Source organism: Malania oleifera, chromosome 2, assembly GCF_029873635.1.
Source record: "Malania oleifera isolate guangnan ecotype guangnan chromosome 2, ASM2987363v1, whole genome shotgun sequence".
NCBI lineage: Eukaryota > Viridiplantae > Streptophyta > Magnoliopsida > Santalales > Ximeniaceae > Malania > Malania oleifera.
The window spans coordinates 150018075-150038266 of record NC_080418.1 but is presented as its reverse complement, the minus strand read 5'-3'; the positions used below and the strand labels follow the sequence as shown (position 1 = coordinate 150038266).

At 36.4% G+C, this 20192-nt stretch overlaps 1 protein-coding gene across 1 annotated transcript; it reads right to left on the bottom strand.

Annotated features, from left to right (window-relative positions):
* Positions 1-942: 942 nt before the first annotated feature.
* LOC131149758 (uncharacterized) lies at positions 943-18275 on the bottom strand. Its single transcript, XM_058100492.1, has 20 exons — positions 16773-18275; positions 16036-16239; positions 14565-14669; positions 14383-14448; positions 14137-14301; positions 13730-13804; positions 13438-13592; positions 11344-11479; positions 11185-11254; positions 10960-11087; positions 10306-10362; positions 6727-6912; positions 6531-6623; positions 3152-3237; positions 3000-3066; positions 2847-2913; positions 2629-2765; positions 1994-2085; positions 1813-1879; positions 943-1547 (listed from the first exon to the last, which is right to left on the bottom strand). The coding sequence occupies exons 1-20, from the start codon at positions 18003-18005 to the stop codon at positions 1383-1385; spliced, it is 3354 nt and encodes a 1117-aa protein (XP_057956475.1). The 5' UTR covers positions 18006-18275; the 3' UTR covers positions 943-1382.
* Positions 18276-20192: the final 1917 nt, after the last annotated feature.

Here is a 20192-nt window from a genome sequence, read left to right as displayed (position 1 = left end):
TTCTTCCTTTTCCTTTTTTTGAATTCCAAATCGATGGGAGTGTCAACGTTCATACTGCATGGAATATCTCCCAACATCATCATCATCATCAATCAATTACAATTTGACACCAAACCACCATAATGTCATGTGCATGTGTTGTGAAATTTAAGGAACCTATCATCACTTTTCCCGTGTACCCGAATGAACGGCCTTAGACTATTTAACATTTTTGCTCACCCCACTTGGTTTGATGCATCTTTGTACTACACCAAATCACGCAGTCTCGCTATGGCTCTACTCACAATTTGAATCCTTCTCTATGCATATCCACTGCTATCTTATTTTGCCCATGATGTTCCTGATCCCCAAACACCTCCCAAAAAAAATAGAAACGAAAAGAAAAGAGAAAATCTTGGCTTACGCTCCCATGCCTATCTGTAAGCCAAACACCTACAGGCAATAGGCACAAAAAATAAACATGAGGGGAAGTACAGTACTCCCGAATATCCAAACTCTTTACCCTACCTGAACCCAAACACAACATTTGATTTCAACCGACTTAAAACCTACGAATCTGAGCAATATGAAGAACCCATTTTTTTCCCTGAAGACAATATGAAAAGGCATACATGCACAATAAAAATTTTAAATTGCACAAAGACACTTAAAAAGTAGTACTGAACTTGAATCATGTCATCAGTAAAAGTTGGCGAATTTTTTAAACTTAAAATGGCATAGGCACATGTGCCTCAGCTTCCTCCAAACCATGTGCATGAATAAATCCCTCAATTTGTTGGCAGTGCCCCAGACAATTATTACGAGACTTTAGTCGAGCCTATTCTACCCAACTTTGAGAAACATGCTCGCTAACACTGTGTACTCTTCTTAAGGGCTTCTGGGCATGTCGATGAGCAAGGAAAAAGAAATGGTTTAGAGAAAAAGGAACACCAAACAGCATAGGAACAACAAAAAGAATCACCATTTTATAATCAAGTCCACTATATATTATGACAATTTTTTCATAACATGATTGGATCAAAACTGCTACAATTCCATCACTGACAACCCCCAAACCTCACACTAGCCACCCAAACAAAAACAAAACTCAAGACCGGAGCTACCCACTCTTCCATTCCTTTTGGACACTTTTTGACAAATCTACCAAAACAATTTTTTTTTTTTGGTAATATACACATTCTACAAAAAAGGGTTCACGACAACTGCAGCGACACTCACTCTCAGCTAAACAGATGCCAGGTTATTGCAAAACATGATGCAAAAATGAATGATGGCAAAATTTATGGCAAAGAATTGGCAATAAATATGACACAAACCAACCAGACCAAACAGTTCCCCACAAATGAGAGACAAAGCCGATGCCCACCGTCAGTTTACAAATACTACGACGGGAGGATGGATTGCAATGCAAGCTGCTGCTGGGGCTGCAAGGATGACCATGTTGAAGCAAGGGTGGATGGCGGTAATGTCTGCTGCAGCTGCCTCAATAGATTAATCATTCTACTTGCAGTTTGCTCTGTTGCTAGATCCTTCCCAGCACATAGAACCTATACCAACCAACCAACAAATATGAGTACATATAATATAAACCTGGCTGCTAGCTTCAACACATGTCATGAATATATTTGCATATAGCCATACGCCTTAGAGCAGAGATTAAATTCAAAGTCTATACTAGCATCTTTTTTGCTGTGGTCTGGGGGTAAAATAAGCAAGAAATCACTAAAACGGTATAACTTGAAACAAATATACACTGCAAGATATTGAAAACATTTCATGGAGCTAAAATAAATAAAAACACGGTGATTCAACCTCGGCAAAAACTGCAACTATTTTGGGAAGATACTGATTGTTGGGGCCCAAAAGTTCCCTGTCTGACCTGTAGATAGATGATTGGCAAGATGCAGTTCAATCAGAAACACATAACCAAAGTACACATAGTCCAAGATAAACATAAGTCATGAAAAATGGGCCTAAGAATAGAATTCCTTACATTTCAACCATTGAACAAAGCTGGTCATGTACAACCTTGGCCTCAATCAAATCACCTTTTATTGGCAAGCAGCTTAACCAAGCAGGAATGACCTGCCAGTCACAATGAGACTAAGAACATGAAGGAAAACAAATTATAAAGGAACATATGGCAACACGGTGACCCATAATGATGGAGCCTAGGAATATGAAGAACGACTAGCTAAACCGAGACCAATGGGTAAAATAGTGATGTGTACATTTTACCCATAGTCAGCAATCTTCATAGCATTGGTCAGTAGGAGGCTTCTAGAAAGACATCCAGATATGCCACCATAAAAAAGCAGATTTTTAAGAGGAATTATCATTTAAAATGTCAGTCAGGATTATCAGCAGAAGAGAACGTTAAACTGGTCAGCAAACACCAACAAAGAATAATTATGATTCGTGCCTGCATTTGGACTTTCCTAAATAATATCAGAACTAGGAAGCAAATAGGCAGGAGGCAAAAGATTTTATAGAAGAGCTGTAGCTTTCATTCTATTTAAAGAAGTTCTTTATGTGACAAGGAATCGGTATAGTATATGAAGGATAATGCTTTCTTAAAACAATACATTATTCATTTAAAAACATTATAAACAAAAAAAATGTACATACCTGCGCTGAATCAATGCTATCACGATGAAATGCGCATATTTTTCCTAGAGCAGAAACAGCATTATCATATGCCATTATGTTATCCGATTGCAGTGCATTAGGATGTCGTATCACAACATTTAGTCTTGAAAGTGCCTCTGAACAAGATTGCTAGAAACTGTTACTTGAATACAACATTTTAAAAAATTGACTTCAGGATATGTGTGAGTAGAATATACCTCCAACTAGAGGTCTGAACACAGAACCACCAAACTCAGCGCACACGCCAAGTCCATATACAGCTGCCTGAAAGGAAAAAAAAAAAAAACTAAATAACTCACAAGATTGCAAGTAACTCATTGACAAAACCTGTATCACTAGTCAGTGTATACCTGTCGAACATCCGCATTCTCATCATTGCAGGCCTCCAATAGGAAAGGAAGATACATATCGTAGTACCTGCCACCAATATATATAGAAAAATTGCATATGTCAACAATCATAATGTGCATCGAAACGGACAAATCTGAGGAGGTAAATTTACTTCAGAGCTGTTTCTCGACATTGTTCTGCAACATCATCAAAAATGCAGATTGCAATCCTTCTTTCTTCAGCAGTTTTATCCTTGCCCTGGATTTAGAGGGGAAAAAAAGGTGAATAAAAACTTCACCTCAACTACATACTCATATAGGATTCAACACAGACAAATCAAAAAGGAAAAAAAAAAAAAAGGGAATCTACCAAAAAATGTGCAAAAAGAGAATAAAAATATAGTAACCAAGTTCTTTTGATGAAAATATATGGGCAGTAAATTGAATATTATTTGAACTTCTATAGATCCAAAGGGATAATCATTCAATTCTGCAAGTCTCAGGAAGAGAACAAACTAACAATACATCAAACTATCAAAGCAATAAAGTTCCAAGCAACTGATCATTCAGTAAAAAATGCAAATGATTTACTTAACAGCAATACTGACAATTTAACAATTTTAGCCCAAAGAAACAATCAATGTTTGACCCCAAAAAAAAAGGTGGGGGGCGAGAAGGGAAAAATAAAAGATGAAAAGGTAATCATGTTTTCTTAGATTTATGGATAGAGCAGCTATATTTGCAATTCATGACAACAATATCTTTGGATGTAGATGCCACCTATATCTAAAAATAGAAACACTAATTTGTACACGCTGAATGGAATAGCTAAACTCAATAAATTCACCCAACAGACTCTCATCCCAAATACTTGTGTTGGCTGCACATTTTTGCTTGTGATGTGCTCAGTCTAAGGCTAACCCACCGTCCTATTGTCTAATTCATGCACCTCCAGCAACTTGAAAAGAATTTTTTTTATTAGTATCTTCATATACAGCAATATCACTCATTCCCTGCGGATGCCTAACCATCTCAACCAATTTTCTCAAATTAGTCCCAAATTCTTTCAGCAATGCCTCAATCAACAAAAGAGTCAGCAGTGGGTTCACTAAGGCCAGTTACAAGCATAATATGTGTGTAACAAGATATTCTCACTATGAATATTTTGGTATGCGTGAGAGAAAGGAAATAGGTAACCCGTATTGGAAGTCAAGTTCTTGTTCTCAAGTGGAAATAAACCAACAGCACGGATCATTATGAAAGCGGGAAGTCATTAAAAGGAGGTTTCAGGCATAGTAGTAAGAGGCGCGAGGTGAGCCGAGGCGCAAAGGGTCTTTGAAGCCGAGGCACAAGGCGAAGGCGCGCGCCTCATGAAGGTGAGGCGCACAATTATTAAAATGGGGTAAAATGTCTATTTGGGGTAATTGATACATGAACATATGAATATCTAGTAATATTAGAATTTAAAATGCCAAAAAATTCAATTACAAAATTGAAAATTTAGCCCAAAAGCATCAACAATTCAACATACTTCAACATCAAAAGAAAAGAGTACAAATCAAAAAATAGTAGCTATATTTCAATAAAATAAATAAATATTATGTATTAGTTATAATTTATAAACTCACATTAATTAAACTAAATATTACAAATTAAAAAATAGTAGCTAAATTTCAGTAAAAAGAATAAATATTATGTATTAGTTATAATTTATAAACTTGCATTAATTAAACTAAATATTTAATTAGTAATTACATATAAAGAAGAAGAAGAAAAAGAGTAGCCAAATTTCAATAAAAAGAATAAATATTATGTATTAGTTATAATTTATAAACTTACATTAATTAAACTAAATATTACAAATTTAAAAACAGTAGGTAAATTTCAGTAAAAAAAATAAATATTATGTATTAGTTATAATTTATAAGCTTAAATTAATTAAAGAAAATATTTTATTTATAAGCTTACATATAAAGAAGAAGAAAAAGAGAAGCAGCAGGCAGCAGTCAGCAGCACGCAACAAGCAGGCAGCAGGAAGAAGAAGAAGAAGAAGAAGAACTCGCGAGGGCTCCTGCTGGTTGGAAACGAAGTCGCGAAGGGTAGTGCTTCTTCAAAATGTCGAAGACGAACTCACGATCCTGGTTCGAAGCTCGAAGACGAAGTAGCGAAGGCTCCCGGCTGGTTCAAAGGCTCACAGACGAGCTCACGTTGCTGGTTCAAAGGACCACGAAGGCTCCTGCTGGTTCGAATGTGCAAGACGAACTCACGAAGGGCTTCGAAGGGCCGAGAGGGGCTAGGGATATGTTCGTTCAAGTCGAATGAGGGCAATGGGTCTGGCTGTGGCTATTTCTCTACTTTAAATGACTAAAAATTCACAAGGCGTCACTCACTGCGCCTGTCATCCCAGTGCGCCTCGTCTCGCCTAGCGTCGCCTCTTGCAGGTCGCCTCACCTCACCTGATTTGAGGCGCAAGCCTCTTCGCTTCACTGCACCTTGCGCCTAGGAGGCGTGCTTTTAACTACTATGCTGTCAGGCTTTCTTTGTAAATTTTCTTGGTTCTCTCCATAATTGCGAATGCCTGAGCAGCTAGTTTTCCAGTATGTCCACTGGCCTTGCGAGTATGCAAACAACTGTTTATCCAATTTAGCGGGAAAAAATCCAGGTTATATTCTTGGACTACATTTATTATCAATTACAAGGGCCTAGCAAAAGAGTCGAACTAGGTAAGACCAGCTACGTAAATCCTTTTCCACCATTGACGATACCCACAGTTAAGTGTTGCCAAATCATTACTACCCTGCCCATGTTATTCCTTAGTCTAGTCGCCTCCCCCCTAATTAACTCTTCTTGGTGAAGATTACTTGCTCTACATTGCAAGTGTCCAAACCATCATACCAGCTCTTGCCTTATCTTCAACAAGTGCCACCTCAATCTTACCACATGTTCATTCCTTACAACAGATCTAACAAAAATTTAAACAATCTAATGCAGCTATCCTTTATCTGAGTGTTGGAATGGCTGCATGCTGAAGCACAGCACAAGCAAATTTTTTTTTGAAAAAAATCCATTTATTCTTCATTTAATATAACTCAAATATACTAATAAGAAGGGAGCCAATAAAACTTTAAGAAACTTTCATACAAAAATGCTTGAGAATAGCACCATATCCAAATCACTGCTATCAGGACTTGGGTTGACAAATCACGATTAGATATTGACTTCTTTTTTCTTTTTCTTCTTTTCTTCATTTTCTTTTTTGGTGGCGTGGCTTGGATAAATGAAAAAAGAGGTGAAGATATTCATTCAATCATGTTTACTGCAAAATTTTATTCAGGACGTTTATATGCTTGGCCAAAGTGTAGTCCATTCAATGGCAAATTTAATGAGAATTTGCACAGCTCACAGAAAATATATGAAACAAAAATGTCACAAAAAGAACCATGTCATATTTATAATATTTTTCATTAGCATCACATTAAACAAAATTACCTAAAAACATAAAAACTGAATTCAAAAAATTGTATAATTGTTTTTTATTTTGGCATAACTTACCCACATAGGTGTTAGATATGAAGACAGCTCATCGAAGAAGGGCAAGAAAGAGGCCTTGAATGTCTTTATCAAAGTTCCCAAGATTTCACCCACCTGAATAAAGATAACATTAGTCACACATCACAATGTAATGTTTCACAACACTGGTTTTAAGCCATACCAAAAAGAAATCTCCCTGTACATAATCCTTACATACTTGGTCAAAAACTTCTTCTTCTTGCTCATTCTCCTCTTTTAGCAATTCACCCTCCTCAGCATCGAAATCCTCAGCTTTGGCTCTCTCTGCTCTTTCCCCTTTTCTACTAGAGCTAGCTGTGATCACCTGTTTTATCTCATCAACAATGCTTCTCACCTGGTTCTCATCTAGAAGTGGTCCAGATATCTGAAACAGAAAACACAAAATTCACAAGATATCACTGCAGATATCAAACAAAGTGCAGCAAGGTCCAGATATCTGAAATAAAAAACACAAAATTCACAATATAGGGCTGCAGATATCAAACAAAGTGCAGCAATGGACAAGTAAATGCTCACAAAATACAAGTGCGAGCACGAACTGAGACAAAAACGATAGAAATAAAAAACAAGAACTGAGGTAAGATCTAAGCATCATATGCAATGAAATCCATTTAATTTATATAACTTCCAATATATTCTTGAAATCATAGAGTAGAACTGCAGATGAATGAAAAAAAAAAGACAATAGAAACCCACAGAAAAAACAACAGCAACACACACTCTTGCAGACACGCTCACACACTAAGAGATGCCCAAACAAGCAAGATTTAAGGATTAAAACGAGAAATGACAAATATTGTAATTCTAGTATGATGGTGAAATCACACAACGAATTATAAAAAAATGAGGCAAAATGGTACAACAGAATTAGAAGGAAGAATATACACATATAATTCCATGCAGTAATATCATAGGAATATTCAAATAACACACTGTCAACTGTGTTTCTCTCCTTTTATATTCTCAAATGATTTACCAACCTATAAAAACCAAGGCACTTCAGGGAAGCCAATAGAGAAGGAAAAGAAGACAAACTTCCAGTTTTTAAAATAGATCTTCCACAATACAACAATGAATATCATCCACAGTAACTACCAGCAGCCAGCCAAGGTTTGAAGTAACTAGCTTAAGATTTCATCTTCCACATTATTACATGATTAATTACATGCATCAATAATCAATAGATGCTTTATTTTGAAATTTAACCCAAGCACCCACATGCCAAGTCAACTTGCCACATGATAAATTTCCACTTCTAAGATAGCTGAAGTTTAACTAAACATGAATTTTTGAAACTTTGGACGTCTCAAAAGTCATATTTTGGTCTGTAATTTACTCTAAACTTCCAGAAACACTTGTATGGTAAACCAGTAGAATTACAACAACAACAACAACAAAACCAAGCCTTACTCCCACTAAGTGGGGTCGGCTATATGAATTCTTTTCCGCCAATTTATGCAATCATGGACCATTTCTTTTGATAGATTTAAGGATATTAAATCCTTACTATCTTAAACCAGTAGAATTACAACAACAAAATAAATAGCCTTGCATAAGGAAACTTGCATCACAGACAAGGGATTTTTTAAAATCACTTCTATCCTATTATGATTTTATTATAACCACTATATAAAAACAAATGCATACGTGAAGGCCTAACCACTGTAACACAATATTGACATCCTTGAATTAAAGCTTATGATGCATAGATGGATGAATTCTTTCTTAACAAGCATCACCACCACACCCAAGACAAAGGTAAGACATTACGCAAGATCCAAGGGAGTTTCAGACTTAGAAGGAGAAGAAAAGGATAAAGCAGTGCCAACATGTAAAACTTATGAATGCAAATGATGGTTCATAAAAAATATGCCAACAGTTGTCTGGAATGCATAGTAATCAGAGGCGCGAGGCGAGCCGAGGCGCAAAGGGTATTTGAAGCCAAGGCGCAAGGCGAAGGCGCGCGCCTCACGAAGGTGAGGCGCACAATTATTAAAATAGTGTAAAATACCTATTTGGGGTAATTGATATATGAACATATGAATATCTAGTAATATTAGAATTTAAAATGGCAAAACATTCAATAAAAAAATTGAAAATTTAATAAAATTGCCAGGACGATTCAACATAGTTCAACATCAAAAGAAAAGAGTACAATAAAAGATTTCAAAGTATAAAGGAAAAGAGTACAATGAAATATAGTTTGCATGGGAGAGACACTGGTTTAAAAGATTTCCCTAATTTAAGAATTGAAGCAATTCTCCAAAGTACAACTTGCGTCCCTCAAGTCATTTCTCTTTTAATTTTCGCATGCGAACAATATTATAATTGATCAAAATTCTCTTAGATAAATTTTAGCAGCAATAATTATAATTGAAGATTTGACTATACAATAATCACGACTTGAATTTGTGTTAAAGTGATTCTAATGATTTAATATAATACTCATAAAATTTAATATCAAAATTAAGTTTAAATTGTCACATTTGATATATCAAAACTTTCTTGAAAATACTATGGCGAGAGTGGATATATATTATTTTAATGAGTGGTACAAAAATTTTGATCATATAAGAATTATTTAAACATTAGCCTTTCGAAAATTCCATTTTTTTTTTTGGGTCGTTCTTCAGAGCAAGTTGTATCCGATATCCAATATTAAGAAAACGGTAGATGCTTGAAATCCATTGTGATCCGTTGATTTCGGGGGTTATGTGTCTGAAATCCACCATCACCCTCACGTGACATAAGCAAAATGCAAACAGGCAGCAGTACACAGGCAACAGAAAGAAGAAGAAGAAGAAGAAGAAAAAGACGACGAGCTCGCTGCTAGTTGGAAATGTCGAAGACGACAAGATGAACTCACGGCTGGTTCGAAGGCTCGCAGACGACGAGCTCGCTGCTAGTTGGAAATGTCAAAGACGACAAGACGAACTCACGGCTGATTCGAAGGCTCACAGACGAACTCCCGAAGGCTCCTGCTGGTTCGAAATGTGGAAAACGAAGTCGCAAAGGGTCGTGCGACTCGTGCTGGTTCGAAATGTCGAAGACGAACTCACGGTGATGGTTTGAAGGCTCAAAGATGAGCTCGCAAAGGCTTCTGGCTGGTTCGAAGGCTCGCAGACGAACTCACACTGCTGGTTCAAAGGCTGGCGAAGGCTCCTGCTGGTTCGAATGTGCAAGACGAAGTCGTGAAGGGTCGTGGGGCCTCGAAGGGTCGAAGAGGGCTAGGGCTCCTATTTGTTCGAGTCGAATAAGGGGTACGGCTCTGGCTCTGGCTATTTCTTTCATTTAACAGACTCAAATTTTTCAAGGCGTGCCCCACTACGCCCGTCGCCCCTCTGTGCCTCATCTCACCACACTGCACCCTCTTGCAGGTCGCCTCGCCTTGCATGGTATGAGGCGCTAGCCTCCTCGCCTCTCTGCGCCTTGCGCCTAGGAGCTCCTAGGCGCGCTTTTAACTACTCTGCTGGAATACACTATTGGATTAAGGGCTTTGAGGTTTTTGTAGTGTCAAACCTTCTTTCACATACCAGGGTGACTAGCCACTCCCTGGAGTCCTCTAAGCAATACAAACATATCTACTTAATTTAAACAATAGTGAATAAGCAAAAATGAAAACAAAATATGCTCTCCCACTCCCACAAAAAAAAAAAAAACAATCAAACACAAAAAGAAAACATCTTTTTGCAATCAGGTTCTGTTTAGGATTTGACATGAAATCACATGTTTAATTTCATTATAAAATGTAACAAACCTGTAGACACTCATTTAATGCATCCAACATGCTTGCACAAATTTCTGTATCAGGTTCCTGCAAATCAATTACAAGTGCAAGTATCACTTCCCAAGATACAAGCAAATCATACTCAAAAATAGGGGTGATCATAAATTGGTTAAAACCAAATCAATTGAATCAACCGAGTAAATTCAGTCGGTTCAGTTCAGTTAAAAATTTACTCAGTTCAGTTTAGCTTTCATTTTTGTTGAATTCCGATTTGCAATTTTCAGTTCGGTTAATTCCGTTACCGAATTAACCGAATAGTATAAATTAATAATAAATAATTACATATATTATATATATTAAAATATTTTATGTATTATATATATACTAAAATTTTATATATTTTATATATTATATATATTACTTACATTTTATATGTATTAAAATATTAAATCAGTTTAAAGCGGTTAACCAATTTACCTGAAATTCGGTTCGGTCGGTTTTGAGTTCGGTTAATATGAAATTTCAGTTTGTTTAATGAGATTTTTTAACCAAAATTTTCCGGTTATATCAGTTAATTAACCGAATTAACTAAACCAACCGAATGCTCACCCCTACCCAAAAAACAGAAAATCTGGCGCAATGGATATAAAGCACCCATAATTGAATTTATTTGTTTAAAAAAACCTTGTGTAAAGCTTCGACCAAGGCAGGTACTATGTAGTCAGACAGCTGCTTAATATAAGACTCATTTCGACCTTGAGCTAGCCCTTTCTCAACCGCTAATTTTGCTGAACGCAGCAGCTCCGGCATGGCTACACAATGCAAATGATTCACAAGACACAGCAACACTTAATCTTGACTTCTTATTTCCTTTTGAGAGAGGGAAAGAAAGGAGGGGGGAGTTCACACCTGAAACAGCAGCTTTCCTAACTTCTTCATGGAAATAAAATTTGAGAAGTGGAACTAAAGTTGGAGCAACCTGTGCCACAAAAGAAAATTGGTTAGTCTGTATCATTATATTTTTAAAATATGGAAAAAAAAAATGATGTGCAATGCTTCAATTCCAACCTGATCAATCCATGGATAGAACCCTTCCTTCAACTCATCAGCATAGCAACATAGCATGTTGCAAGCTGTAGCTTTCTCCTCCAAGACACTAGTCTTGATCCCTATTCTTTTATCCCCAAGAGTAATGGTCTCCATCCTGCAATAAACAGTTTTAGTAAGAATTAAAATAAAACTAAATGACAGCAATAAATGCGAAGCCATGTGAGGGACAGATGAAGGAGATAAGGAGGAAGCAAAATGCATGCATGTGAGAGAGAGAGAGAGAGAGAGAGCAGGAACATAATGATGCAATAATGGAGTTATGAAGCTTAAAAGAACAAGAGAAGAAATATAACGATACAATCTAGCATGTTAAAACAAGATTATCATGAGTGATTAAATTGCTAAAAAAAATCAAATAAAAGCATTAACAACAAAAAAAATGACCACACTATGCACTTGACTGGGGAAAGTGCTATCAGAGGGAATTGGACTATATTTTAATATTTTAGGATTAGGATCAGCAAACAAACCCACCACAATAACAACAACAAAACAAAAGCAAAACCCAGTATAACCTTCCCCTCCCCAAGACAGGCATAAAAATAAAGAAGAGGAAGCTTTACCAAGAATTAAAAAACAGAAAGGACTGATAAATGGATACAATCCTTCTCCAAAAATAAAAAATATATAAAATTCAAAAATATTGAAATAGAGTGAAATCATGAGTTACTACCCCATACTTCTAAGTGAAATCTAGTTTAGTTTCTATACTTTTAATTAATCCAATTAAGGACATGTACTAACTGATTTAATGCAATTATGTTCATCATCCTAATTAAGTCTAACAATGTTTCTAATTCTCACCAAGACATATATAAAATGCAAGAATTGACATAATGACATTAGACGAAATATTGCTATAAGTTGTAAGGTGCTTAGCCTTTAAAAAAATATATAAGAATTTTTAAGCCATGAAGTGATTATGACGTCTCATTGTACATTTAAGTTTTAAAATGATGCATAGTATAAAATAATTTCAAAATTTATGGATACTAAGCTTTGGTAACCAATGATTTTCAGAGTACGACTAACCAAAGGGCGGAAGAGCCTTAAACCTTAATTCCCATGATCCCATCCATTAATTTACAAAAACTGTAAAATTGTTTTAGATGAAAACTTTACTTGAAAAATAAAAACAAGTACAAGTCATTAATTGTCCTGATAGAAAGTGGAAGGATTAAAATATTCACTTAATAGTACAACAACTAACATATTGTTTCACACAATTGAACTATCAAAATGTGCTACAAAAATCAGTTGGATGACAGAATTGTTCAACAATATATTGAAATTTTAAGCAAATAAATGAACAAATAAATGAATTTGGAGAAATAAAGGTGTCTCAAATTCAAAAATACAAAAAACCACATGCCTGGCAGATGGCATCTACATAAGAACAAGATAGATGTGCAAACTCAGATTAATTGCAACAGAAACAATTCATGTCCATAACAAAAATTAAGAGCAAATAATGCAAGGGTTAGGAAAAGGAAATAGACTTCACAGAAATAGTTTACTTCAAATTAAAGTTTAACATAACCTATTCTGTTTAACACCAAAGAGGTCATTTCTACCTCATATCATTGACAAGGCAGATGTTAATATACAAGCTTCATATGGGTTATCACTTTCAAAAGTATAAAGATAAAGAGAATGGAAGGTATTTAAATATTTTCACAATCTCCTAATTTAAAACACAGGAGAACAAAAAGCAATAAGATGTCCCACGATATAACAATAGGGTCACTATTTACAACAAGACTCAAAAGAACATCCACAATAGAGCTCATCAGAGGGGCCAGCTTTGAACAACTTCAGCAAAATGTATTCTAAATAGTTATCCAGTTTGTATTCAAGATAAAATTTCTTGATTTCTATGCTATTAAAAGATAAGAAAGGCAATGATTGAAGAAACTCAAGACAGGTTAATGTAAGGAAAGAATTTTTAATGATGATGAACTATCTATGAAACTAATATTCAGCCTTCCGTTATGAGTACTGATTCTATTGCATGGCAAAGTAAGACTAAACAAATGAATAGAAAAATCAGACCCTTCATCATCGGATTCTTCAATATCATTGTCCGAATCCGCAGATGTAATGGTTACATCTGGTTTCAGCTGAGCAGATTGAAGCAAAGGAGGCATGACAACACTCATATAGGGGAGGAAATCCTGTCCCAAGCACTTGCAAAGCCTGGCCCATGCCTACAACGTAATTGAAGTACATATAATGAAAATAAGCAAAGCATATTGGAGGAAGAAGTATTTATAACAAAACAAAGCTATGCAGATAGATGAAAAATAAACAAGCATATATACTTTTAAAAAAAAAAAAAGCATACTTGCAGCATGTAACTTGTTGTTGGATCATCAGCCTCCATTTGAGATCCTTGTAAAGACATCAGCACTTCCATAACCTTGCATAACATAGCAAATCAAAGATAAAGTTGTGCCTAAAAATCTGAGGAGTTTGGGGGGAGCTTTTCAAGCAACCCGGCACACATTAACTAATAAATAGGTTAGAGGTTGTAAGGTACAAAATAATAAATTCCTGATGCAGGAGCAAATATTAACCATAGTTTTGACAATAAGGTTCGAATGACATTAGATTTTTTTGGTTTTTTTCTTAAAAAAAAAAAAAAAAAGCCTATTTACAAACATAGCAAGGGGTTTAACAATAATTTTATTTACCAAAATCATGATAGAGTGAGAAGAATAAAGGAAGATTGAAGTAAATAATGCCATTTACCTGCTTAGCATCATCCCTAAACTTATCCTTTCCAACGGCCATTCCAACCAAACTAATGCATTCCATGGCTTTGGCCCGAAGCATACGGTTAGACTTGTCCGTTGCATTTATCAATATAGCTTTCAGATAAGGCATAACCGCGTCATAGTATTTTTGAAAGTGCTCCTGTTCATCCATAGTCTTAAGCTAAGTAATGGGAACTTAAGATTATTAATTGACCAGATCCTAGAAGTGTATAGAAAATACCTGAGATGAATCAGCAACTGATGCTAAAGCAGTCAAGGCCCCCTCTTGCACCATTTGTTTGCCATTCTAAACAACAAAATATATTGTTTAAGACTAAAACTGATGTACATGCTTTCATTCCAATGTGTTATCTGTATTTTTTTTTACAATTGAAAACAGTATCAATTCTTCCTTTGAAATACCTGAAGAAGGACAAGCAATTTGCTCACAATTCCATCTAAATAAGGTGTCAAAATATCTGGAGTGCAATTCTCGCTGAAGTTCAGAACTGCTGAAGCAGCATGTGCCTGCAGGAATGCAATCATAAGGGAAGCACAAAGAAAGTATTACTCACAGAAAATAATCATAGAAATATTTTATTGAAAAAAAAAAACATAATTTATAATGCTGATATACTCTTAGAAAGTGAAGTTGTTCTTTAGTAGGAAAAATAATAATTATACAGCAAAGAATCACACTTCATTTGGTTAGACAGATGCGGAGAAGATTGAAAAGAAAACCTAAGGAAAAACAAAGATCAACTATCATTACAATAAAATATTCCCTACAAGCTCTCTTAGTATCTCCTTTTTTCTTTTTTCTTTTGGGGTGGGGGGGGGGGGAGAGAGGAGGGGTCATTTTTCCTCACTGCTCCCCATTTCATTTCTCTGTTCTCCTCCTATGCCAACCAATGGAGAGGAGTTTTATTTCTTCTTGAGGGTAAAGGGCCTGTGTGGGTATAATATGATACAATGTAAAATTAATGCGAAGCAGATAGATATTAATGACTAGTAATTAACATGAATATGAAGACCAAACAGCAGTCAGTCTTTTACACAAAGATGTCAGTTGTAAAATTTGTAGAGCACCTTTTTTCCAGCTTTTAAAAAGCTAAAAAATTTAGCTTTTGGGGGAGAATTTATAAGCTAAAAAACCAGCTTTTTACAACAAATTATTCTATTCCAGGTCCTTAGCTTTTTTAAACATTACAAAATTGTCCAGACACTGATTACATTTCCTAAAAAGACATCCAATTTGGTCACGTCAAACATTTTCAAGTACCTTACAACTTTTTTATCAAAAAATATCCATAATTTTTCCTTTTTAAAAAATCTATTTTCATATTTTCTTCTCTTCAACTCCTTTCCAAAAGCTTTTTTCAAAAGCTAAGCCTGGAACATTACAGATTGGAGCTTTTGAAAGCTCCAAACTAGTTTTTTACTTGCGATTTATTCTATTCCATGAATGACCTTTGTTTTTGTTTTTTTTCAGATATTATAAATTTATGCACACATTAGTTACATTCCTTCAACTGATATATCCATTTTGGTCATTTTAAACATTTTCAAACACCTTACATGTTACGCTCAGGATCCACTTATCTTTCAAACAGCTCCATGTCAACCCAGCCGAGAGGGGGACCAAGTTTTGCAACAACTTAAATCAGCTCTTTTTTTGTCAAATCTTTTTTTTAAGTTCCTTCTCATCAACCACAGGGATGCAAACTAGGGCCCAATAAAGTCCATACTACGAGTAAGGACATAACAAGATTATGGGTTGCAGAATTATCACCCAAGGAGCAGCACAAGACACAAAATGTGCTGTTAAAATAAATAAATAAACACACAGCTGAATTGACAGCATAGGCAAAAACAACACATTGAACATACTAACCTGTACTCGGGGATTTTGGAAATCATCCATAGCTGAGGCTAGTGCTGGCAGCACACTTTGATGGTATTGAACTTGCAAATCCGGGCCTAAATCTGTAGACAACTGCCCAATAGCATTTATAGCTGCCCACCTCACACGGGGATGCGGATCTTGAAAAGAGTTCAATACCATTGAAACCACATGCTCCAAAGTTTTTATCATCACCTGAACCAATAGAATAAGAGGAAAATTGAAATAACCATAAAAGGATGTATAGCTTCTCCATAATCACGGGGAAAATGAAACAAAAATAGCTGTACAGTGGTACTTCTGTTGCAAGAAAATGGGGCATTGGACATAGAACCAGAGCCCTCTACAGCAAACCCAATACTTAGGATGGAATTTCATATCAAAATTCATATCCTAGGGACAAAATAAAGGTTCCCCATTTCCCCGGTAGAAGTAAGAAGTTTAGACCTACACAAGGATTGCACTCTTAAACAAAAAGCAAATTTACAAGGTAAAAGTACAACACCGGACCAGTAAAAATTTCAAGAATGCATGGTGAGCAATTCATTAACAGAAAACGACTAAACAATCAACATCTCAAAAACATATGAAATCTCAAATAATAAATCCAAAGAAAAATCAACAGTCAAAAATAGAAGCTATGGAAGGATAACTTCCAAAAAATAATCCAACAATAGACAGCAAGAAACATACAAAATGAGAGCTATAGAAGGATAACTTCTAAATACCTTCGAGCATCCCTCAGCAATTTGTGCAAGGGCAATAAGCGCTGCATGGTGCTTCTGCCACTCCGGAGCAGCCAAATAAGCCGGAAGCTGCTCGGACGCAACCGGCACAATGGTATTCCCACCAAGTGAAATTGAGAGCCTGTCCAAGCACTCCTGCCCAACACTGTAATTACTCGTTTCGCCAGCATCCTCACTCTCGGTTTCAGCACTATGCCATGCCGGATCATCCTCAACATCCAAAAGCATCTTCATCAAGATCGCAAACAACCTACTTATGAACTGCGGTAACTTCCTCATCATCCCTGGGGCGCGCTCCCTTGCTTCCGCAAGAGTAATCACGAACTCGATCGCCAAATGCCTCGTCCCCTCCTCCAATGACTCCGCCTCTGCAATCTGCAACATAGACCCTACAACATCGACAATCTGCCTCCTCAAAAATCTCGGCTCTGTCCCAGCCAGCTCAATCAACAGTTCTAACGCCTCTTGCGCCGTCGCCTCCTGTCCACCGTTCAACGCCTCCATTAAAGTTCTCATCATAGCAGGCAACAAATCCTGAAACCGATCCCTATCTGCCGAATTCTCCAAACACTGCACGAAATTGATTGCGGCGTTCAAAGCCGCGATCTTTACATCCGAAGAACTGCTCGCCGAGCTTAAACACTGCAAAAACACGCTGTGCAAACTCTTTATGTGCGGAATCAGGGTTTCACCGATGTATTGCGCCAGCTGCGCGAAAATCAGGAACGCAGACTCCTGAAGCTTCGGCGAATCGGACGACACGCACTGGAACATAAAAGGCAGGAGCTCCGGCCAACCATTCTCGTTCAAAATTGCCGACGCAAGCTCCGCGATTGTGTCGCATATCTTCTTCGATATCGTATTCGCCTCCACGCTCTGCACGCAGGAGAGGAGGATCGACTTGAGGGACGACTGCGTCGCCGGCGATAGGCGCGGCCACAGGAACGAGTCGTCGCGAGTGAGCTGCTTCCGGAGAAGGATCGCTGACATCGCGCGCGCCTCGATGTGCTGCGAATACTGGATAAGATGCGCGAGCTTGAGAGACAGAGAATCCGGATCACGCTGCTTGCACAGATTGAAGATGGCCTCGGCCTGGGACCGCTGGTCATTGGAGGCGGACATGAGGTGCGAAATTAGGGTTTCGAAGGGGGCCGGGTCGGGGCCGAGGATCGCCGCCAGCTGCGCTTGTTGGAGCTGAGCTGACTCGGCGTCCATGGCAGCGATTTAGAGCTTCAACAGAGGTAGTCGGAGGTGGAGGTGGAAATGGGGGGCGGCGATGGAGTCGGCTCTATGGCAGTCGGAGCGTGGAGGTTTGGGGGTTTGGGGTTTTAAGGGCTCGTTTGCGGGAGAGGAAGTGTAGTGGTGGGGCTAATTAGGGCAGAGTCATCCCTATTGGAGAGAATTTATTAGCTGTGATTTGGGTGTATGGATTAATAATGTTGGATTTTGGATGGGAATTAGTTACTTACCACTTCAAGAATAATCAAAACCCATAATTAATTATTTTAAATTTCCCATTTAACATGGATTAGTTTTTTTTTATTTTTAAAATGACAACGCACAACTATTTTTGCTTTTCTCGAAAATAAAATTTGAATGATGAATTGAAATTATATTAAATTTTGATCTTTCCTTATTATTTAAAAAAAAATCAAATATTCACATTATTCACAACAAAAATACAATAATAAAAAATTCTGTGAAATGAAAAGTAAATTCAATGAAATATGTGTATGATGCTAATAAAAAATATTAATTATTTTTATAATTAAAAGCAACGTATCAATTGAATTATTGATGCTTATAAGTGCATGAATTAATCTTAATTGGTTAGAGGATAGCTTTTTTGTTTGTTCTTAGTGAGTGTTTTCCACAAAATACTATTTTTATAAATTAAAATGTGAGAATTTCGAGTAGGGCTGGTTATGATATCGTGCAACAAAAGTTATCCCACCATATATGAAATATATTAATTTAATCAAACATTTCAGTTTAATGAAATTTGTAGTTGAAATAAATTATTTAAAAATTGATTAGTCAATAATTTGAATTTCAAGTCATCGATGAAAAAAAAATCACAAAGAAAGAAAAGTTCATACATAACAAAAATAAATAAATTTAAGAACAATATCAAGATGGTATTGTCCAAATAAATTGACACCCTCCATTTCTATATGGAGCATTGCATACAAGCTTCTTTGAATTCACAAAATGATAATATGAAACGCTTCCTAACCCAAAGTTTGAAATTTTATACATAAGCCTTTGAACTAAACTTGGAATATATTGCACTATGCATAAAGTAATGTGATAGATCAACAAGCTTAGAAATTTACGAAGTCCCTCTTCTTCCAATTGAATTGGCTCAGCTATATTTGCTCCTTAATCGATCATGTTACTCCCATTTGGGTCCATGGTCCACATGAAGCACATGTATATATAGGTCGTGGATCCTCTCCTCTCTAAGGAGCAAAGGACGATGGTCCTCGACACCTCTAACAACGTGCCATATGGAAATTTAAGTAATTGAGGAACAAAAGTAGAGCACGTTGATTGTTACCCTCACTTACCCAAACAACATTGTCTAACACCCAAAAGAATCATTAACACTATTACAAATTTTAACTACAATCAACTCAACTTCAATTTGGAAGAATATCAATAAATATTGGTTGTAACGACCTGCTATTTAACTGGGGTTATATATATATATATACTGTAAATTTTATAATGCTCTAACACCTATTAAATTAAATCAAACCATCAACATAAACAGCGAGAAGCGAAATCCATATAAACATCATCAAGAAAATATACAATACCAGAGTGCTAAAATGTGTCCCCAAAATATACATATAAGGTTGTTTCCCAAAACACCCTCAACTAGGCTTGGGCTATACATAAATATTCTAAAAAATACTCACTCTACAACAGGACAGTACTGAGGTCCCTCTATCTGCGAGCCTGATTTGCTCCCTACCTGGATCACCTGAAAAATGTTAAAGTAATGGGATGAGCCAACGCTCAATAAGACAAAATATGTTATTGCTAGTGTGTGACAAATGAGTTACAATACTAAGAAAATCTGTTTCTATATAATCACATATAACTGAATCTGAAAATATAGCATAAATAATATAACAACCACTTTCCCACGTCGCTTAACATATCTGTATTTTAGGTTTCTATACATAATACTTTTAATATATATATATAAACATATATTCTCTGTTTCTGTGAAACTGTACATACATAATAATAACTGAAAACTTCCCTAGATGGCTGTATGTCATGATTTAACCCCTCATGACAGGGTTGTGCGGCCCGAAGGCAGGATCTACCCTAGCTGGCCAAATAGGATAAACCACTATACTCTATCAGTCTGATCAGCTCTCCTTAACC

What these genes read in the sequence shown, in the direction of transcription:
- LOC131149758 (XM_058100492.1), bottom strand. Translation starts at nt 18,005, where the DNA reads ATGGACGCCGAGTCAGCTCAGCTCCAACAAGCGCAGCTGGCGGCGATC. An exon ending in TAGGAAAGCTGCTGTTTCAG is followed by an intron (nt 11,088 to 11,184) that starts GTGTGAACTCCC and finishes TGCATTGTGTAG; the next exon opens with CCATGCCGGAGCTGCTGCGT. An exon ending in CATATCTAACACCTATGTGG is followed by an intron (nt 3,238 to 6,530) that starts GTAAGTTATGCC and finishes CTCTAAATCCAG; the next exon opens with GGCAAGGATAAAACTGCTGA.